The 22,940-nt window shown below is 44.1% G+C and overlaps 2 protein-coding genes across 3 annotated transcripts in view; one reads left to right on the forward strand and one right to left on the reverse strand.

Moving 5' to 3' along the window:
* Rgsl1 (regulator of G protein signaling like 1) overlaps positions 1 to 22,940 on the reverse strand; it is a 62,112-nt gene that overhangs the window by 1,936 nt on the left and 37,236 nt on the right. For both annotated transcript variants that reach the window (XM_028775762.1, XM_028775761.1), the window contains 8 exons: positions 20,599 to 20,716; positions 20,028 to 20,142; positions 18,215 to 18,344; positions 15,815 to 15,989; positions 11,893 to 12,031; positions 11,557 to 11,681; positions 8,202 to 8,311; positions 1,383 to 1,478 (listed from right to left, as the gene is read on the reverse strand). In XM_028775762.1, the coding sequence (XP_028631595.1) occupies positions 1,383 to 1,478; positions 8,202 to 8,311; positions 11,557 to 11,681; positions 11,893 to 12,031; positions 15,815 to 15,989; positions 18,215 to 18,344; positions 20,028 to 20,142; positions 20,599 to 20,716 (1,008 nt within the window). The remainder of the gene's footprint in view (positions 1 to 1,382; positions 1,479 to 8,201; positions 8,312 to 11,556; positions 11,682 to 11,892; positions 12,032 to 15,814; positions 15,990 to 18,214; positions 18,345 to 20,027; positions 20,143 to 20,598; positions 20,717 to 22,940) is intronic.
* Positions 5,619 to 7,548, forward strand: LOC114627844 (pyridoxal phosphate phosphatase). The gene has a single exon (XM_028775763.1). The coding sequence runs from the start codon at positions 5,623 to 5,625 to the stop codon at positions 6,499 to 6,501; it is 879 nt and encodes a 292-aa protein (XP_028631596.1). The 5' UTR covers positions 5,619 to 5,622; the 3' UTR covers positions 6,502 to 7,548.

Genomic DNA, 22,940 nt, shown 5'->3' on the forward strand with positions numbered 1-22,940 from the left:
CCTACTTTATTATTCTTAACTGTGCATGCACGTGTGAGCGTGTGCCATTTGAGAGTAGGAGCTTTCAGACACGAGAGGTATCAGATCCTCTGCAGCTGGGGCTAAAGCAGTCGTGAGTTACCTGGTGTGGGTGCTAGGAATTGAACTAGGGTCCTCTGCAAGAGCAGCAAGGCTCTTAATCACTGAGCTATCTCTCTGGTCCAGTAATATTTCTTATTTTATAGCTATAAGGATCTAAATGTAAAGATATTTTCATTCTGTAGAAATACATGGTTTTCATAAAACAGTTAATGGTCACATACATGATTTAAATCAATCAGTTTCTGTCAGATTTGAGATTTATTATTAGTATAGAAAAGGGTGCATTGCATTAGCTTCTACTTTTGCAGTAAGAAAATTTTTGCCGTAAAGTTGCCTGCTTTCACATTCCAGGGAAGGGGCTACCGAGGCAAGTGAAGATGAACTCTGGTGCTGTAGGGGTGTCCAGACTGGTTTGTGTGATTCGTGTTTCTTTTTATTAGGAGAGCTTTCATTTAGATATAGAGGCTGTACAATGATAGTCATATAGAGCCAGGGAAGTAAAGACTGTACAACAGGAACACTAGAATCACAATCACCCTGATGTTTCATGCCTTAGAGAAGCAGAAAAGCCACAGCCTAACTTTTTCCCCAAATACAAGCTAAGAATTGGGAACAAACGGGGCCTATGAGAGATGCTGCTTGGAAGCAAAGGCAGGTTGGATGCTTGGGAGTGAAGTTGACTCTTTGAAGTGGGAGATGGGGAAGAGAAAACATATACTGTGCTCCCAATAAGGGAGGCAAGGACCAGAGGACTTGTTGCAGTCAGTAACGAGGAGCTTAGTGGTGCTCAAAACAAGAAGCACGGGATGGAGGTGCTGAGCAAATCGCCAGGTAGATTCTGTGAAAGGAGAAAGCATTTTGTGCAATGCTTGAAATGAACAGAGACTGGTGGCGCACGCCCTTAATCACAGCACTTGGGAGACAGAAGCAGGCGGATTTCTGAGTTTGAGGCCAGCCTGGTCTACAGAGTGAGTTCCAGGACAGCCAGGGCTATACAGAGAAACCCTGTCTCAAAAAGCAAAAAACAAAAAACAAAATGAACAGAGACAGAGGGGCTTAAGCATCTTCTTCAAAAGGCTACAAAGGACGAAACAAGACATGATTACTCAGGTGAGAGCTGGAGGGGCCAGGAGAACGTCTTACACATTTCTACTACTCACAAGCTGGACAGCCTTGAGTAATTCATCCCCACCAGAGGAGCTTAGTCTCTTAGTAATTAATAAGAGAATGGACTAATTTGGACTCAGAACCACTCTCTAGTTGGCCAGGGAACTTTTGCAATCAGTGAATCTCTAACTCACAATTTTGGAGTGAACTTGTCACTACATCCTGGGGGTGTTGAGGTCGATACCATTCGACACCTCTGAGCAAGCTGAACCTTAAGACAGTATGGTCACCTGGGAAGGAAGAAGAAAGCACATTAAAATTCTATAACATTACCCCCCCCCAAAAAAAAAACCCAAAAATTTTTCTCAAGTAAGTGTAAAAGTTGCTGTTTAACATCTGCAGGTTATAGAATGTCAGTGACAGAGCATTATTGACAGCCTAACCTTTGTATCTGTGACCAGGGGTTGACAATGGGAAGTAGAGCTCAGGACTCCTCGATCCATGTGACTCTCCAGGCTTGGGGGCCTGACCCCATAATTCAGAATCTCCTGTTCCTCTCTTCCTTATGTTGCTACCAAATAAGACTTTGGGGTTTATTCCTATGGAATCCTGTTCTAAGAAATACAGCAAAGTTGGGGAGCTCTCTGGCCACCACTAAGACATGAGGTCTCAGGAGAATTCTTGGCTTGCCCTGCCTATCACTTCTTTTTTATTTCCTACCTTGGTCTCCACTGTTAATCTTTGTTGTCAATTTGATTGGGTATTTCTGTGAAGGTGTTTCCAAAGATGCTTAGTCCATGAGGAAAGACCCATGGGCTAGGGTCCAGGACTGAATAAAAATGAGGAAGTGAGTTTGAGAGTTAGTGTTCACCTGCCTCTGCTTCCTGTTGAGCATGCAGTGTGACTAGCCTCCTGCACTTCTGCTGACATTCCCCTCAAGATGGTTTGTATCTCCTTGAAATGTACGTGAAAACAAACCCTTCTTTTAAGTTGCTTGTTGCCAGGTATTCAGTCACAGATGTCTTAGTGGATTTCCTTTTGCTCTGATAAACTACTTAGACAAACTCAACTCAAGTGAGAAGGGGCTTAGACAGGAAGAGTAGGGGTCTATCATGGCAGGGAAGTTAAGGCGGTGGGAGCTGGAGCATCTGGTCAGGATGTATCCACAAGTAGAAAACAGTGTGAGGTGAATGCTGTTGCCCAGTTCCACTTCTCCATTTGTACAGTCTAGGATCTCAGTCAGGGAATGGTGCCACCTCAGTGTGTGGGTATTCCCCTTATATGAATATAATCAAGACAATCCTCCACACACAAGCTGAGAGGCTTGTCTCTCAGGTGATACAAGATTCTGCCAAGTTGACAATTTATACTGATAATTACTCTCCACCCATTGCCAAATTGACACTCAAACATATTACTTTTAAAAATTACATTTTTATTTATTACTGTGTGAGTGTGTGTATATGTATATATGTATGTATGTATGTATGTATGTATTATGTATGTATGTATGTATGTATGTGCCACAGCACACTTGTAGAGGTCAAAGAACAGCTTGCTGAATGAAGTCAGTTCTCTCCTTCCACTATGTGGATTCTAGGGATCAAACTCAGGTTATCAGCCATATTTACTAACTGAACCATCTCATTGGCCCCAAGAACATTACTCTTAAGCCATAACCTTTCCCTTGTTGCCACTGGCTCATGACCATCTTGTAGTATAAATGCATTTGTCTCAACGTCAAAAGTCCTCATAGTCATTAAAATTTCCAAACTTTAAAAGTCCAAAGTCTTAACTGTTGAGCTTCTATAAAAATACAAACAAACAAACAACAACAAAAACAGGGGCCAGAGACATAGCTTCCCAGTTAAGAGTACTCTTAACTGTGTTGTTGCAGAGGACCTGGTTCAGTTCCTAGCACTCACGTGGTGGCTCACAACCATTTGTAACTCAAGTTCCAGAAGCTCTGACACCCTGTTCTCTCCTCCTTGGGCAAAACATTCATTTGCATAAAATAAATATAGTTTAAAAATCCCTCTAAAGTAAAAAACAAAGTACATACCTGCAAAATATAACAACATAGTAAATATTTCTTCTTCAAAACTGAAGAATCAGAGCTGGGCATGGTGGCCACACCTTTAGGGAGGCAGGAGGATCTCTGAGTTCAAGGCTAGCTTGGTCTACAGAGTGAGTTGCAGGATAGCCAGGATCAGGGCTATAGACAGAAACCCTGCCTTGCAAAACAAAAGCATAAACAAAATCAAGCAAAGCTGAAGAGTTGGGGCATAGCAAGGAGTGACTAGATCAAAACCAGCCCAAAATCCAGCAGGGAAAACACCAAATCCTGGGATTCCATGTTTGGCATCTATGGCTTGTGATACATTTGACTGGGCTCCAAAGGGCTTAGGCAGGCCCACCACTTCTGCTCTGCATCTGGAGAGCACATAACCTTCCTCTTGGGCTAGCTATACTCTCCTACAGCTCTCCTGAACATCCCACAGTTCTGGCATCCAGTATCCTAGAGACTCAAATTGAATTCTGCCTTCACATCCACAGTGTCTTTCAATGCCTCCTTATAGGAACTCTGACTGTAGAATACCTTGACTGGTCTTAGCTGTTTTCCAAAACAGAGGAATAAGTCTACATGTTCCTCTCAATATTGTGTCTTCTATGCCTCCAAAATTATTGCCATATGGATGACACTGTCTCGTCCCCTTGGACCATGGTTGCATTGGCTTCTGCTCTCCTTTCAAACAAACCTGCACCCTCACAAGTTAGAGCTTTTGATGTGTGAGGTTCTGTCCTCAGGATACCTTTCCTACTGTCTCCATGCACCTCTCCTTGGTCCCTCCAGTCTCTTCAACTACAGCTGCTTTCTAAGCACCAGTCTAAACTGTAGGGGGTTGGTCTGGTGCTGCTTGTATTTAAATGCTGAATACTGGCTCCTAAGATCTGGTTACCCTGGAGGAGAAGATCCTCACTGTACACCAAGTGATGCTATGTAAACCTTGCTCCTCAATTTAACTGGTCAAAGGTGGGACTTGAGGATTGAGTAGGAGGTCTCAGCAGAGACCAAAGGGAAGAAGAAAAGATGTGGAGATGGAGGAGGCTGCCATAAAGAGATGAACCATGAGCACATGGCCAGGGACAACAAACAACAAGGGACAGATGGCTGAGGGGTAAGTTTGAATAGCTCCAAATCTGCCTGATCTAGGCTTATAGCTTGTAAATAAAATACCTGGAGTGTGTGCCTTTTATATAAACCAGCTGGATTTTAATTCTTATTACACCAAACATTCTTCCATTTTGAAACTTCCTCTGCCAGACAAGCCAGTTCACTGTCTTTAAATTCAACTTCACTTATTCCCAGGACAAGAGTAGAATGAAGCCAAATTCTTAGTCAAAGTATCATGCAAATGGCTCCTAGGCCAGTTCTTGGAAGAGTCCTTATTCCCTTCTGATGAAGTCTAGTTAACTGGGTCTCCACTCTCTGCCACACCCTTGAACCACATTTGTGGAAGCTTTCCCTTGTTGGCTGTTTTCCTTTCATGAGTTGCCAGCTTTGTCGGATGGGTTTTAGTCATGAGGGCACTCCCTCTTTATCTCAGTGCAGACCAGGCCTCCCCCTGTTCTCCTTTTCTCTTCCAGCACATCATTTAGCTCCAACATTAAATTTCTGGTTGCCAAAATTTTCATGACTAAAAGTGACTTGGGAAGAAAAGGGTCTATTTTCATCTTATAGTTTACAAACCGTCCTGAAAGAAACCCAGGGCAGGAACCTGGAAGCAACAATTGAAGCTGAGGCCATACAGGGATGGTACGTCCTGGCTTGCTTCTCACAGCTTGCTTAGCCTGCTTTCTTATACACCCAGGACCACCTGCCTAGGAGTGTCACGGGTAGTAAGCACTTTGAAATCAACCATTAATCAAGAAAATGCCCTACAGACTTGACTATAGGCAATTTAATAGATCATTTTCTCAACTGAGGTTTTCTCTTCCCTGATGACTCTAACTGTGTCAAGTTGGAAAAAAGATATAATCAGCATGATGACCTTGGGCCAAGAACACACTACCTGTGGATGAGAGGGCTAACAAGATAGAATGTATCTGTGTGTGTGTGTGTGTGTGTTACTTTTCTATTGCTGTGATAAAACACTATGACAAAGACAACTATAAAAGTGTTTAATTGGAATTATGGGTTCTGGGGTTACAGTCTATGATAGCAGAGTGAAGGAAGAGATGAGAGCTCATGTCTTGATCCACTACCATGACACAGAGGGCAAACTGGGAATGGTGCGAGTCTTTTTAAGCCTCAAAGCCCACTCCATAGTGACATACCTCTTCCAATAAGATCACACTTCCTCATTCTTCCCAAACAAACAATTCTACCAACTGGAGACCAAGCATTCAAAAGTATGAGCTTGAGCCGGCTGCATGGCGCGCTGCGAGCGGCTGCGCGGCGCGGCCCTGCGCGACGTGCTGGGCCAGGCGCAGGGAGTCTTGTTCGACTGCGACGGGGTGCTGTGGAACGGCGAACGCACCGTGCCAGGCGCCCCTGAGCTGCTGCAGCGGCTGGCACGGGCTGGCAAGAACACGCTGTTCGTGAGCAACAACAGCCGGCGCGCGCGGCCCGAGCTGGCGCTGCGCTTCGCCCGCCTGGGCTTCGCGGGGCTGCGCGCAGAGCAGCTCTTCAGCTCCGCGCTGTGTGCCGCGCGCCTCCTGCGCCAGCGTCTGCCGGGGCCGCCCGACGCACCGGGCGCCGTGTTCGTGCTGGGCGGCGAGGGGCTGCGCGCCGAGCTGCGTGCCGCGGGGCTGCGCCTAGCGGGGGACCCCGGCGACAACCCGCGCGTGCGCGCCGTGCTCGTAGGCTACGACGAGCAATTTTCCTTCGCCAGGTTGACCGAGGCGTGCGCGCACCTGCGCGACCCCGACTGCCTGCTCGTGGCCACCGATCCCGACCCTTGGCACCCACTCAGTGACGGAAGCCGGACCCCCGGTACCGGAAGCCTGGCTGCTGCGGTGGAGACAGCCTCGGGACGTCGGGCCCTGGTGGTGGGCAAGCCTAGCCCTTACATGTTCCAGTGCATCACAGAAGACTTCAGTGTGGACCCTGCCCGCACGCTGATGGTGGGGGACCGCCTGGAGACCGACATACTCTTTGGCCACCGCTGTGGCATGACCACCGTGCTCACACTCACAGGTGTCTCGAGCCTCGAAGAAGCCCAGGCTTACCTGGCGTCTGGCCAGCATGACCTTGTGCCTCACTACTATGTGGAGAGCATTGCGGACTTAATGGAGGGGCTGGAGGACTGAGCCCGCCTTCCCCGTTCCCTGATCCCATAGATGGAGGGGACAGGCCATGAGTCACTTTCAGTACCGTGAGCTTTCTGTCATGGGTGTCTGTACCCCAGTGAAGGGAGGCTGGGATCCAGGAAGGTTTGTGGGCTCTCATACCCCTCCCAGCCGTGGCTGGACACTGCTCTTCAGAAGCTGTCCCCCCACATCTTGAAGGTTCACCCTGGCCTGTCCCCACCAGGTGGCCTTATTTCCTGCCCTGTCCACCTCCCGTCCTTGGGCCCCGAACCAAATGAAGATTTTTCTTCCAATCTTGAGTCCCTAAGGTCTTCCCGTTCTCTGGGACCTCTAGTGCCCTGTCCCTAGGTCCTTGTTGGCCAATCAGCGGTCTAGGGAACTCCAGCCCATTCCTGGCTGTGACAGGCCTATGGAAGGAAAGCTGCTGGTACGGCTGGCCTGTTAGTGTCTCAGAGTGGGCCTTTAGTGGAACAAGTAGGAGCTTAAAGAATGCCTTGTGTGTCCTGGAGCCCCAGAGCGCCAGTCAGAGGCTACGTGTCCATCAGGACAACAATGAATCCACTGGCCTCTTAGATCCCAAATAGAACAATCTACAAGTCCTAGAGACCTGTGGCCTTTTGACAATCCTGGCCTGACTGGATGAGCCAAGGGACCAGGTCTTACCTAGCAGGGCAGGGTGATGAATGCCCATAAGTCTAGCACTTGGGAGGCCGAGTATGGTGACCTGGGTTGCAGTCAGACCTCATCTCAGAGGGTCAACCTCAAAGTCACCCCCTCCACAGACTGCTCAGTGGGCCCCTGTGTGGCCCTGGAGTGGAATGGAGAGGTCCCCTCCCACCTCAGTATCATCCAGTGTTGATGGCTTTTTCAGCTTGGAGGGGCCCTCATGTCCCCGCCTGCAGTCAGCGTTTGCAGCGCTGCCTCTCCACCTGCCCCTTCCCAGTTATTTATTTATTGTGTGCCAGTGAAGGTGGGGGTGGGGTGGGACAGTCCCACCCCCTCCACCCGTTGTAACCGCTCCTTGAACTTAATAAAATGTGAATGGAAAAAAAAAAAAAAAAAAAAAAAAAAAAAAAAAAAAAAAAAAAACAAAAGTATGAGCTTATGGGGGCCAGTCTCATTCAAACCACCACCACCACTACACACACACACACACACACACACACACACACACTATATATATATATTCTATAAATATAAATTAATAATAACTATATCTCATTAATAATTATAGTACCAAGATATACAATACTTTTCATCTTAATTTCTACATTTCCCATACATTTTCATGTATATATGTGTATACATGAAAATTTGTACATTTATCACTGCATATCTAGTTTTCAGTTATTTTCTCACTTAACTCAATATATACTTCTTAAATGGTAGGGTTTTCATGGTGACAGTTGGATGGGAGCCTCTTGAATAGCAGCCAAAGAGGTTACTGCTGCCAGGTGCTCAGCATGTCAGCAGAATCCCAGGAGCCCCTGCTAGGTTTGTTCTGGGTAGCATTCCTTATTGCTAATATCATACACCTTAGCACTAGGACTCCTATTTCTCTGAGGGCCAAGTTAAGGTGACCATGACAATAGCCACCCCTCTTGTGCCCGTTAAGTCTTAGAGTTAGCTCTTCAGACCTCTGTTCTCTCTTTACATGTCTCTGGCTGGAGAAATGGGCTGTGGACCCAGGGTAGACTTACCTCCACTCCATGGTGGGTACTTGTACACAGACTTGGGAGGATTCCTTCCATCCTCAAACTTCTTCCCAAGGTACTCTACATAAGAGCGTGTTGCCTTCCAGTTACAAAACCTGTGGGAAGAATGGCTTCCAGTCACACAGAAGGGTTGGAATGACAACCATAAGGGCAGCTTGGGTGGGACCAGCCATCCAGACTGTGGGGTGTCTAACAGAAGGAGAGATATAGTATGCTGTATTACACTGAAAGCATTGCTTGTCTAAGGACATTCTCCTTGTCCAAGCTTGGCTCCAGTGGAGGACTGACCTGAACATTGTGTGGGTGACACCCTTCTGGAACCACAGTCAATAGAGTCTGTGAAGAAGTACTGCTATGCCCAGCCTGGGTATAGTTAGCTGTGCCCTTTTGAATGTCAGGCTGTATAACCTGTCTAGTCTCCTACTAAGCTACCCAGTATGTCCAGCTGGGTTTCCATGTGTCTCTTCCTGAGAGTCTTGCTCCCTTCCTTGATCTCAGCATGCTTTGCCCTGGAAGATAACTGGTTCCTCAAACTTGTATACTTACTGTCATACTTACTGTCATACTTACTGTTGTTACTTAAGAAATGTTGCTTCCCCAAAGATTTCAAAACACTCAACACTTCCTCTTTGGCACCTTCCTCCCAGGACTTCTTGGTTAGTGAGATTAGGTTTAGTTGTCTGCACTTGAGCTCCCTCAGCTTCAGGCAAGCAGGTTCTTGCCTGCTCCCACTCCCTGCTCTCCAAGGACCTGACTATTCTATTACAATTGCTTTGCTCAAATATGCAAAGATGCATTGTTTATGGGTGTAAGAGACACGTGTGTGTGTGTGTGTGTGTGCACGCGCGCGTGTGCCTGTTTGCCTGAATGTGCTCAACATGCATACAATGCTCACCAAGAGAGCAGAAGAAATCACATCCTCTGTAGCTAGAGTTATAGGTGGTAGGTGATTGGCTGTAAGATGCCTAGTGTGGAATTGATTTCAGATCAATTCTACAAATGCTCTAACCTACTGAACCATCTTTCCAGCCCCCAAGGCCATTTTTTTTTAAAAGAAAAAGAGAAACCTAGTAACCAGAGTCACAATATGATATAAGCATTCCCATTATGCTTTTCTGGAAATTTTTGGCCAACCAGGTTGTCCTTGTCATTCCTACAAGGGAAACCCGGAAGAAGGCTCTTGTAGAACTCCAGACTTGACAGTCAGCTCAGACATGTCAGGTCAGACTGTGAGGACAGCTCTCAGCAGGACAAGTTATGAGCCAGGGGCACCAGTTGTGCTGGGAGCCAGTCTGGCCTGGAATGGGTTGAAGCGGGACACAGAATTGGATGTAGCTTTAAAGACTGATGGTCTCTGGCCTTCTAGCTCTCTAACTGTACTGAATGCTTGCTGATAATTTCTAGAAAATCCTAAAAACTTTCTTGCTTATTCTATGGTTAAAAACCGCTGGCTTCTTTTCTCTTTAACTCTGTGCTTTCTTAAACAAAAATTTATTAAATTGTAATACAACTCTCTGTGCTTTATTTAACTTTTTATGCTTAAATAAGTGCTAGGGAAACAATTCTTTCTTACTGTCCTGTGCTTCATTAAACGTTGGGGAAACTTAACTCTTTATTACTTGTGCTTTAGTAAGCGCTGGTATTTGGCAATTAACACATGCTGTTTAGCAGCCAGGAATTAAATAAAAAGATGCTGGTGCTCCTGTTTCTGCTGAGTCAGCCAGAAGCCTCTCTGGCTAAGCTGGTTAACTCTTTGTGAACCAGAGAGGAAGGAAAGAAAAAAGAATTAAGATGCTTATACAGGCAAATATATACAGACACATATACATTCAAACATTCATACACCCACACTCTGGCCAGGCCAAACCATCTGTGACAATCAACTCCGTGAGTATTCATGCATGCTTACATATATACATATACCTACACACAAACATATAGACAGACAGGCATATACATTTGGATGGATGGAGGGATGGACGGATGGAGGGATGGGTGGAGGGATGAAGGGTTGGATGGGGGATGGATGGATAAGGCAAAGCTCCCCAAGCAAACCATTCAACCAACAACTTTCTTTTCTTTGATCTTTTTATACTTCCTTGCACAAAAAGTTCTTTAGAAAATTACCTCAGAGATAAAATGTTACATAGAATGGGAGTTACAGGAGGATGTTGATATTAAGTTCAAAGCAGTGTTTCATTATAATGTGCTCATTATAAGTTCAAAACAACAGTTTTTACATGGCCTTGCCTTATCAGTGCACATCTGTGACTTTATCCTTTGACCTAAATGTTTTTCCTTGAACACAAATTTGTCTCAAGTCTATCTCCCTTATTAGTGTAATTATGAAGGCTCATTGTATTTCTTATTATGCAGCCTTTACTTATTATTCTGAAGAGTGGGCACGTTCGATTCTTGATTCTAATTTTATTACATCTTTCTGGCAAAGCAACTAAGACCATTCCTAAAAATTTTCTTCATAAAATTATTTGAATCAAATCAGAAATTCTATAGAATCATTATTTATTTATTTTTATAGCATCACTACAAGATAGTACACCCTTGTGGGTCTGCAGAGATCTGATCAAAAGGGTGGGTCACTACCTCATGATTGTTATATATTTAATAATAACAGGAAAAGCATATTAGTAGCAGGAATCTTTCCTCAAATGTAATCTCAGCCTTGCCTAAAGAAGCAAATTCGTCATAGCTAATAGTCCATGGTGGAACCATCTCAGGAAGATCACCTGCTAGTTTTTAGCTTCTCATAGATGGCTCCTGGCACGGTTGTGTTTGGTTGGCAGGTAATTTGGTAATTTAAGTTTTGAATTTTGGCCCTCATTGGCTTCCTGCCATGTTTTCATTTTAAGTTAGTTGCTACGTGTCACTTGACTTTTGGGAGAGAGACAAAATAAAACTGATAAAACTGAGCACCTGACTTCTCTCCAAGTAACCGTGTCACAGTGGCGATTATTTCAGATAGAATGGCAAACTGCTCTGGCCTGGTCCCTCCGTGAGGTTCTTTATTACGGACAGTTCCTGCCTTGACAGACTTATCCCTCAGAAGCTGCAGTCTACCTCATGCTTAGTGGGGAATTTAGGGCTTAGTACAACCTCATGCTCCTTCCTGATTCAAGGAAGCACAAGAGGAGGAGAGGTGTGGAGCCATCTTTCTGGTTTGGGTTGGTCTCACTCTTCTGTCCTTTTAACTCAGATGATGGAGTTGAGCCGGTAGGCTAAGAGCAGCCATCTTAATTCCTCACAAAATTGGAAAGTATGGGACACATGAAGGCAGAAAATTGGCTTGGTAGTCAGTGGGTAAGAAAGAGGATGTAAGTACCTTTTCCAGAAGTACACAATGACAGGGAAGATGGACATGATAGCCCCATGGAAGATGGTCCGGTCTAGGTGGCCTTCTGTAATGGCAGAGAAGATGATATCCTTCTGAGACTCGGAGATGTTCACCTACCCATAGGGTGGAAGCATGTCACTGTTGGAGGCTACAGGAAAGGAAAATGACTTCTAGTGACCCCTAACATCCCCTAAAATACTACCTCTCCAGAAGGCAGAGTTTCCTGTGGTTTTGCTAAGCAAAGGTCACTTTGTTGACCTAGAACTTATGAGGTGCCCAGTGACTCAATTTTAGGGTTTTATGGGGGAAAGGATCACCCCTTACCCTCAGCTTTGGAGGAACATCAGAAACCAGGTAAAGCTTCAGAATAATATTAAGTTTAGATCGCATCAGGATGATGTCATTCTCATTGTATGCTCTGTTGATCTGTAACATGTGAGCTGAACTCACCAGGTCATTGAATCTACGAAAGAGGCATATGGAAGAAATCAACAAAAGAAGACAGAAGCGGATGCTGGATATGGTGACTAGGTGAAACTTATTTCTAGCAAGAAAAGGGCAGGGCCAGTTCTGAGCCAGATTGTGGCTTCATTCACTCAGTCTCAACTCTTCCATTAGCAACAACTGAGCACAGAGCACGCATCAGGTCCCACGATAGGTTCTCTGTTTAGTGCACTTCTTCCTCACAATCTCCACCTCCACTCCTCCATCCTGTGGTCTTCTCCTTGTCCTGCAAAAGGTCTCACCTATGACTAATTCAAGAACTCCAGGGCTCTCCTGCTACTTGCCCTTCTGCACTGGCTGGAGGCCAGCCCTGAGATGCAGGTAGACTCCCCTCATGTGGAACGTCTTAGGCAATGGCTTAGACAGAACCATCACCAATGGTGATGGGGACCCACCTGAGCATTCTCCGAAGGAGAGTAACAACCGGTTTCATGCTTTTCATTCGTGTCTCTGGGTGCTCCACAACAATGGTTCTGAGCCTTCCTAATGCTCCGACCCTTTAGTACAGTTCCTCATGTTGTGGAGACCCCCAACCATAAAATCATTTTATTGCTATTTCATGTCTGTTAATTTTGCTTCTGTAATGTAACATATTGTAATGTAAGTATCTGATATGCAGGGTATCTGACATATGAACCCTGTGAAGGTTTCGACCCACTGGTTAAGAACCACTATTCTACAAAGAACAGCGAGCAGAGGGAAAGCAAGAAAGCAGAGAGGACGCCATGACTTCCCTTAACAGTTGTTAAGGGAACGACCTTATCTCATTAACCCCACTCACCCTTCAAAGGTCAGGCTGTCTCTTGGCACCATGTTGGGGACTAGCTTGGACTGGAGACTAAGGACAGCCTGATGATGAGATGTGGACTTTTTACCCCTCATGAAACCAGAGTTGTGCCAGACAAGGCTGGCTATGGACTGGCACCAGGGCTTCAAGTGTGGGAGGGCATAGTCCAGGAAGTGGCACTTGACATGTCTACTGTATGTATGTAGTCAAATGCCCCAGACATTGAGATGTGAACTGGTTTGTTCACCATCCCAGTGTGTACCCTGTTAAAGGGAGATGAGATATTCTGAGCTCTCAGTAACTCTGTTGTCTGGTGATCTTTGCTGAGTTGTTTTGTGCTTCCACATTTGAGGGGTATAAAAGAACTCTGACATTTACAGACTTGCTGGCTTGGGTCAGCCTTTTCAGTCCTCCTGAGCCAAGCTTTTGGACTTTCCTCTCATTATCTCTTTATTTCTTCTTCATCACTGGCCCTCCCTCTCAAGACCCTGTTTGGAACTCTGATGTGGCTGGTTCAGGCCAGCTCCAGGACAAGAAACCATGCTTGAGGACTCACAGATGCTTAATTGCATTTCTGGTGCTCAGTTTTACCTAACACCTGTCATCACAAGAGACTTTCCCACCTTTTATGTGTGTCTTGTCTGCATTCTCAGTCTGGGGCTGATACAGATACATGCCTATAAAGACAGAGGCTGTGCTTTTAACAAGAGGATGAGAGGCTAAACCTTTTAAGTTCAGACTCCATCTTAGAGAACCTGACCTAAGTTTGAACTCAGGTAAACTAACAGGCTGGTACCTAGGATTAGTTTCCAAGTTGCCCCCCCCCCCAACAAAACCAGAGCCTAGCTCCAGTCTCTAGGCTAATTCCCAGCAAGACCAGTGTCTCTATGTTACACTCTCAACAAGACCAGCATCTCCAGGTTCTTCCCCTTACAAACCTGCACCCCCAGCTTACAAGCCTACCCCCTGCCTAACGACCACTAATGCAGAGGGGAGCAGAGATTAAATTTATGATGTGACTCCCAGCACCAGCCAATTATGTTAAAGGCCATAGTAGCTTTCCAATTAGATGCTGGCACACTTACCCCAGATTGCTGCTACTATAAAGCTTTGATCTGATAGACATTCAGGGTTCCTCCACCCCCAGACCATCCTGTGTGATGGTGGTTCGTTGGAGAGGCCTGAGCTAGCTTGAATAGAATAAAGACCCTGCTGTGAGTTGCATCAGCTCCTGTCTGCATTTTGGGGGTTCACTAACACTTCCTTGGCACTACACGTTGAAGACTGAGCCAAGTCCCTCCATGGAGTGCAATGGGTTAAACTTTCCTGACAGTCTGCATCCTGGACATTCTGCATTTCTGAAAATGACATTAACCAGTGTCCTTGGCATGGTGAACACAGACTGGTGGCCTATCTTTAGCTCACTCTTACACTTTGGCCAGTGGACATGTTTTCCAGGAGTTACTAATTCCTTTTTTTTTCCAAACATTTGTAACTCTAAGTTTTAACTCATTCATACAACAGAGAAGAATCTAAAACCTAAAAAGAAAAGCACTTCTTAGTGTTTCTATGAAAATAAACTAGAGCAGTGCATCGTGGCATACCCCTGGGATTGTAATCTGGGGCTGAAGAAGCTGGAGAATCTTGAGCTCAGTCTAGACTCCATAGTCAGACCTGCGTAAGAGACAGAGGGGAGAGAGGAAGAGAAAGAGGGAGAGAAAGGGAAAGACACACACACACACACACACACACACACACACACACAGAGAAAGAGAGAGAGAGAGAGAGAGAGAGAGAGAGAGAGAGAGAGAGAGACTCTGAAATGTTATAACAAAGACAAGTACTATAACTTAGGTACAGCAAAGGAAATTTAAATCATTGAAAGTGTGAGTATGAAAAACAGGATTTGGCTAGGAACATAACTCATTTCTTTAGCTTTGGCTTTGAATGGGTGTGGCCCTGGATGGGATCCCACCCCTACAAAATACATACCTGCCCCTACAAAGTACATACACGAACAAACAAGCAAATAAAATCCAGGAATCCTAAGTTGCTTTGGAGTGATTTTTACATTTTAGTCTCACTTTTACAGTTTTTGGTTGTAAGCCTAGCCTTTAAAGGCCAAGCCATCTCTATAGCCCTTGTTCCACTTTTAAAAAATTGAAATTTAAGATGGTTGACAGTATTTGAAGCATAATTTAGAGTTTATACAAGAAAAATGTATAAACTTTCTATTGGTATGTTGACTTCACATTTGAAGTTTGGCAGGTAAATGAATATGTATTAGCACATCTGACTTAAAAATACTTAATTTAAACATACACTTCCCCCCCACCACACACACACACAAACACCTCAATGAGAGTCTGGTTTTAAGTGAAGAATTGTTAGTCCACAGGTAGTCCATGAGACAGCTTCTTTCATATTTGTAAATAGAGAAAAAAACCCTCCATTTATTGGCAATAGCCTAGAGATCTTTAGGACATTGAAAGACCCTTAGGACCCCAAGAAAGGTAGAAACTGATAAGGTGACAGCTGTCCAGGAGATCTTCAGGATCATCTTCTCTGGCAGAGCTAAATCACTGTGCTTCTCACATGTCAATCACTGTGGCTCTGATATGTCAAGCTAACTTTTGCTAGGAGGTGTCTGTGTGTGTGTGTGTGTGTGTGTGTGTGTAGGTCAGAGATCAATGTCTAGTGACTTCCTCAGTGAGCTTCTGCCTTAGTTTTTGATGCAGTGTCTCACTGAGCCTGGAGCTCTTCTCAGAGTGCTTAGCCAGCAAGCCCCAGGAATCCTCTGGTCTCTGTCTTCTCAGTGCTATTCCAGATGAGCAGTTTCCTCCTAGCCCATCCTCCGAGGATTTTAGGCCCTCGTGCTTGGGAGGCATCTCTCCAGCCCCTGCTGGGAAGTTTTAAATGTGAAGGCCACAAGAGGAAAGAAAGATGAGAACTTACCTCTCCATTTCAGAAAAGAAGTATATGTCATTAACGGCAAAGTTGATAGTGATAATTCTGTGGCCAAATATCCGGCGTTTTATAAGGACTACATCCCCATTTTCCTGTTCTGCATTCCGGGCACTAGGGTATATTGGGGTATGACGTGCAGATGTGGTAGGAGATGTAGAGAAATCTAACAGAGAAACAATAAGAAGGAATTACGGTCTGGTTTGATCAAGGTTCTCTCAGGTCCTAAACCTTCACCTTGGGCTTCCCCACCGTGGACTCATGTTTTGTATCTAGAGAGTGCCACACCCTGTGTCTACTGCAGCCTCTTACTCAGGTGTGCATAACTGCTGAAGAAGACCTCTGCTCAGGTGTGTGACAACACTCCTATCAAGAGATAGTTAGCCAACTAATTAATTACAAGAGCAATTGAGCATTGAAGGATGCTTTCATGGCACCTGCCGAATAGAAACAGTTGCGACTAGGACCATGCTAGTCCATACGGCTTCCTGCAGAGACTGTGAAAACTGACTGAGAAGACACAGTTTTCAGATGGGAATGTAGTGCTGACCAGCAGTCACTCGAGGTTTATCAGGGAGGAATTGAGGTTTATCATCTAGGAGGAAATTTGAAAAACAAACCTCAAAACCAAAGGGAAGGAGAATAGAAAGCTAACATAGAGAATGGAAGTTCTCAAAAGCTCTCAGGGAGGACACTGAGATGGATGGATGGATGGAGGTTAGGCATATTGGAGGGTTGCTCATACCAACAGCATGGTGGGAACTCTGAGCAGTCCCAGGCCATGGTGCCACAGGCAGATAGCATGTGGTAGGGCACTTTAAGGATAGTTACAGTTAGAGTTTTTTAAAAATACATCATAGTCTATGCTGGTGAGACTGTGAAGGATCAGACCCTGATTTATAGCCTCAGTGAAAGTGTAAATTAGCACAATAGTTCTGTAGAATCCAAATTGAACAACAACTTGAATGCATTTTTTTTCCATAGAAACTTAGTACATTTGAGTGAATGTTAGAGTAACTACCAGGTCGAGATGAGATGTCACTGCCCACTCCTTCTTCATCACCTCAGGCACTCTCCTGTCTCGTCTCTAGTCCAAGCATCCTGTTCCTAGATTGCACTGCCCATGTTCTTGGGTTTAGGGTTCCATGTGGACCCTCTCCCTCCCACTGTACCTGCTTAATTTGCTCATTCCTGAAAACTCAACGTCATGCCATTTTGAGGGAAGCATTCTTCCCGTACTAACTAGGGTCCGTCTGCAAGTACTATAGTAATCACTCACCACACTTACGTAGTAACAACAATAGACTGATTAAAACTATTCTGTCACAAAGTATCGCTAAGCATAGTTCAAAGATGCTCAAGCTGTCACCTCTCTTAGCTTCATAACAACTCAGTGAGGCAAGACTAGTTACTATTCCCATTCTATGAATGAAGAAATAGAGGCACGAGTCATTCATTCAAGTAAAAGTGGTAGATACGATCTATTATCTGTGGCTTACAGTTTAACCTGTAGAAAACATGTAGATAACCTGTAGATTATAAGGGTAGAACATCTTTTTTTTTTATTTTCGCTGAAGTCTCAGCACCTGGTGAAGTGCATACCCTAAAGGATTCTGGGCAATGGTCATACATAAATTAATGAAGCAGTTGAATAAATCTATACAGTGGGCACTTTATGCCAAAACTTGGCAGATAGATGTGTACTGACAGAAAAGGATGTTCAATCTAAAATAGTAAGGAAAATGGCAAGTTATAAATGGGAAATATGGAGATTTTGTATAGATCTATATAGACATAGATATGTGTGTATGCATATATGATTAAGGCATTGGTGATGTTCCAAAGATTTTCATTTGTGTCCTACATGTTCTTGTAATTTTGTTGCCTCTTTATTAAGAGCATATATTGATGATATAGCAAAAAAATTAAAGATATTTTTAGAGACCACAGTAAACAACATAAAGAAACCATTTCATAAAAAGTGAGTCCTCTTTGGTAAGACAACCATGCCATAGTGGATGACCTCACACCCATAAATACATGAGCAGCAAAAATTGGTCATGACGATTTGTAAAACACAAGACAAACACATGACATTGGAATGGGGAAGAGAGAGAGTATATCTGAGAGGAATTAACAAGAAGCTAATGACCAAAATATATTGTACACATGCATACATTTTCAAAGAATCAATAAAAAATATATATTTAAAATATGAGGCATTGGAATGCCCTTGCTGTTTCCCACACTCGCTGGTTCTATTGAGGAGCACTTATATCCAGGGAGGTCTCCGAAGGCCTGTTCACCCAGGCTCATTGTGGCTGAGATAGCACAAAGCAAGTAGCTAGAGTCCTCATGTGGGCTGCCCACCGTGTCAGGGAAGTGACTCACTCTCTTTGTTGTTGTACATTTCCAGGTAGATGAAATCTGCGAACTCTTGGCGGTTGTTGGCATCAGCTATGAATCTGCGGTAGCTGCAAAAACTCTTGATGAAGCTGATCATTTTTATCCACCCCTTTTTCTGCGGAAGGAAGAGGGTATCCTTTAGTATGGCTACCGTTCACAAAGAACCATCTCTGTGTGTGTGCCACAAACCTGATATTTGTTACACTGGAAATCCTCACTTCTGTAAAGGGATGCTTTTGAGCTCCCATTTTTAAGGGTGAGGGAACCCAAGTCAGTTTGCCTCAGACTAAGTAGTTGACTAGTGGAGCCTGGCTCCAATTATGGAGCCTGTGCTCAAACTCCTACCACACACTCTTCCAGCAGCAGCGAAGGTCAGCATTCAAAAAACGGGAAGGAACAGAGGACAAGCTGCTGCTCACAAGGAGGAAATGATGGCTCAGCAGATCTTGAAGTGCTAAAGAATTAGAGGTGTGAACCCATTTCTAACCATTAAGAAAACTTTAAGGTACCCATTCCCCTACTCGGGCCTCCTCCTTCATACAAGCAAACACATTCTGTTTCTGCATTCCTTTGATAGGTACTGGGCTCATTCCAGAAAATTCGATACATTGAGCCAAAAAGTATCTTTGTTGCTGAAAGTGCTCAGGCCTTTACCCCAGTCCTTGGGGAGGGAAGGTCAGTGCAAACAAAGCTTTAGAGAGACAGTGGTGAAGTACTAAAATGCAGTGGATTTGGGTGCTAGAAACTTTTAGGGGTAGACATTACCTTCTCCATAGATGTGTGATTTGGGTCAATTTACTTGTGTCTCATGTAAGACACAAACAGCAGCCTTCATGGTTGTGGTGAGCCTTAAGTCGTATGTAACATAGTGTGTAACCTACAGCAGGCAGTCACAACATTCTGGTTTCCTTTTATCTGACCCGGAAAAGCTGAAATTATAACAAAGCTCGCAGATTCAACAAACACATTCTTTCAAACATTCAACCATCCGCATGCCCTGCCAGATCTGGCTCATAAAAGAGAGAGTGGAGAGGGGAAAACCAGCACGTTTTCATGTCTGCAGTATTGGGCTTAAATTGTATTTTCAGATATATTTTAACTTCATCTTTATCTGATAGAATTGAGCTCAATCTTTTCTATCTAAATGACTCACACCGAATATGAGGTCCCTTATAGGGGTGTGTTTGCGTTTTGAAATTGCATGGAAAGACTTCCCTGAGCACCATTTCTGTCTCTTCTCCCTTACTCTCTTTTTACAGGAAAAAGGATAAGGAGGGCAGTTGTGTTTGGGAGGAGAAACGGGCATTCTCACTGCCAGCTGTTGGCATCATCTTTCTGGGATTTTCTGGTCTGTGGGACACATATCCCAGGCCTACTGTTTGTCATACTGCAAGGTGAGGCTTACGCTGCCAGTGACTGGATGTGTAGCCCTCCCTAATCTGTCTAATCTTTGTTCAGAAAGATTAGCAAAACCATTGGCCTGATGGCCAATCCACATGCTTAAAATAAGCACGAGCTGCAGAAACACTGACAGTATTATCTCCAGAGATCTTGTGCCTCTCACTTAGTTGGTGCTAGAGAGAGGCAGATCTGAAAGGGACTTCCCAGTATAGTTTTTCTGAGCCTCAGATTTTCCTTTTGTAAAATGGGGCTTAAAACCCAACCCACACAGCCAAGAATAATTCTTTCTCTCAGTGATATATCAAGTGGCCTAACAGTGACAATCTTTTGTACAGCTCACAGTGCCTGAACAATGGCTTCCTGCCTGTAATGTCCTCCCCTCTTCCTTCTCACTGACCTGAGAGTCATGTATGTGTGTTGTTGACTTTGAGGGCTTCCTAGGGACAGCCTGTGTTTCAATAAACTCCATCTCCATAAGACGTGGTGGGAACAAGTCTTGGTATTCCTTAAACCTACCAGAAAGGAAATAGAGAAAGTTAAAGAAAATAAAGCCAAGGTGCATGAAACAGAACAAGCCCTGTTCTGTGTGAGCTTTTGCAGGAGTTACAGATACTCAAAAGCACTCCTCTTGCTATCTCAATTCTTATATAAAGCCAGCCTATCTGTCGTTCTCAATGCTGTATTCTTCCTCATTCTCTCTCTCTCTCTTTCTCTCTCTTTGTATGTATGTGTTGTGTATATGTTTGTATGTATATGTGCCTGTGTATGTGTATGTGTGTTTGTTTGAGTGTGTGAATATGTTTGCATATGTGAATGTGTGTATGTGTGTGTGGTGTGTGTGCTGAAAACACAGGCAGGCTGGAGTTTGGTGTTTCTTTTGGAGGACGGCTCTGGGAGTACACAAAGGAAGCTTTTCAAAGCTAGAAAGCAAATCCAGAAGGTGGCCCACCTCCCCTGAGCATGCTCACCATCTTTCTTCCAAAGATTTCATGACGTAGCCCTGAAGCATCAGCAGTGTGGTGGTGGTGATATGCCGCGTGTTAACAATTTCTTTGATAAAAGGAGCATCACACTGCAGTATTTCTTCTAAAGAATGAGAGGGAGGGAGGGAGGGAGGAAGGGAGGGGGGAAAGCGGGGGAGGGGGGGGAGGGATGGGGGAGGGAGGGGGGAGGGAGGGAGGGAGGGAGCGGAGGAGAGGAGGAAGGAGGAGAAAGGAGGGAAGGAAAGAGGGGAGGAGGGAGAAGGGAGGGAGGGAAGAGGAGTCATTTCTATCTGTTGTTTCGTGGTTTCACGAGAGAGGCTCATGACCCCGTACTCTTATTCTGGCCTCACTATGAGCTGAGCCTTCTACAGTTTGCAAATCTCCAAAGAATATTTCATATGTTACGGGAAACTAATTTTGTAGACAAAACACTATCTTTCTTAGTCCCATTTCAAAGATGAAAGCTTGAAAGAAAATAAAATGTTCAAATAAAATTTAAATTCATTTCTCTAGCTGGGGTGAAGCCTCTCAGTTTAGTGAGAGGCTTAGGAGGAAAGGAGCAAAACAAAATCTTTAGGTACAGAAGGAAAGCCCGAGATAGAAAAACCACTGTGGAGTGTGCCATGATGCTCCTCGTGTCCAGAGACAGTAAGTTTGTTAATGAGACTTGAGAATCCATCGAGAAGCATCTGGGCACTCCTTTCTCTCTGAGACCCTCCAGAATGATGTATAGAAGTCATCTTGAAGCTCAGCAAATAAGTATTTCTTATATGTGCCGATGCATTATGATAAAAATATCTCTTACATTCTAAAAGACAGGACCTTTGTTTGGGTGGGCCTCACAGTCAGAGTTAATAATGCACCCCAGGTCATTTAAGGATTAGAACAACTACTGCAGTATACCTCGGCTGTTCAACCTGCCTTTAAGAGAGCAATGTAACAACTGACCTTCCTTGCCTTAGATTTCCCATGTAATTAATCTTTACAACTGATGCAAATCTTAAATTATGCACTCTTCCACTCCCCTGTCCCAAGATGAATGTATGTGTACATGTATGTTATGATAATCATTTGCTAAGGACAGAAAATAGGACCAAACCAGCTTTATAAAATGAATGTCCACAAAAAAATGTTTGAGCAATATATGGATATCATTTGATAGCATTGGTTTGTTTGATATCTGGGTCAGTTGGAATCAGCTGGAATCAGTTACTTCATCCCTCATAAGACTCTTAAAGATTTCTGTAAAGTACCCCATTCCTTCTTCATATTGTGCTTTCTGTGCTATTCAATCAGAGAGAGCAGAAGAATCCTTTGCCATGGACTACACAGGAACACACAGACACAGGGACAGATTCACAAGACAGCATTCAGGCAGGCACAGGCTCAGATTCATACCACAGATACAAGATGATGGAAGGTTGCCAGGAGTCATCTAGGAGAGGCTAAGACTAGCGGATAACTTTCCTGAAATGTATACCATTTTGCATAGACAGTGGTGGATAAGCTCTAGAGGCAAGACACTAAGAGACTAATCTCAGGATTGATTCTTGCTATTGATATGCCCTTACTGTCATTGTTAAATTAATATAACAATTCCTGGGTATTAGCCCACCCTACTGGGCAGATTTTCTGCAGATCAGCAAAGATGCAATGTCTTGTATTGATGCTATATAGACAAATAGATGATTTCTTAATTCCTAATGATTCTATAAGAATTCCTAAATTTATACTAATAATTATTGAGCCTTTTATAATAAGGGCTGTAATTAAAGTCCTCTCTGATATGAAAACTGGCATTAGAACTCTGCCAATCTTCACAGGTCATGAGTTAATTGCACTAGATGGAAAGCAGGCGTACAGATGGACAATTTAGGAATACATTCCTTTAGGCCATAAAACCGTTAACTAAAGGTCATACAAGGAATCAATGATTTATTGTAGTTGCAAGGACAGAAGATAAAATATTGACTGGGTTTATTTATACAAAAGTTCAATGTTAACTTAGACATATGAATTATAGTATAGACTGTCAATGAACCTGTAGAGCTAGCTATGAGACTTAGCTCCTGGCTGAAGACACAGGAAAAGTAGAAATTCAAATCTGGGCTTACTCTTGTATAAGGCTCACCAAAGGGAAGTGCTTTATAACTACTTATAATTGCATTAATGTGATATCAATGTAATATTGGTGATTCTGAGTTTATTATTAATGCATTCAAATTGCACCTATAAACTGACATGCTGAGTTGGGCATTTCTGTACACCCTAGCATATGGTAGGCAGATGCAGGAAGTTTGAGAGTTTAAGGCCAGTCTGGGCTACAT

Source organism: Grammomys surdaster, unplaced genomic scaffold, assembly GCF_004785775.1.
Source record: "Grammomys surdaster isolate TR1022 unplaced genomic scaffold, NIH_TR_1.0 259, whole genome shotgun sequence".
NCBI lineage: Eukaryota > Metazoa > Chordata > Mammalia > Rodentia > Muridae > Grammomys > Grammomys surdaster.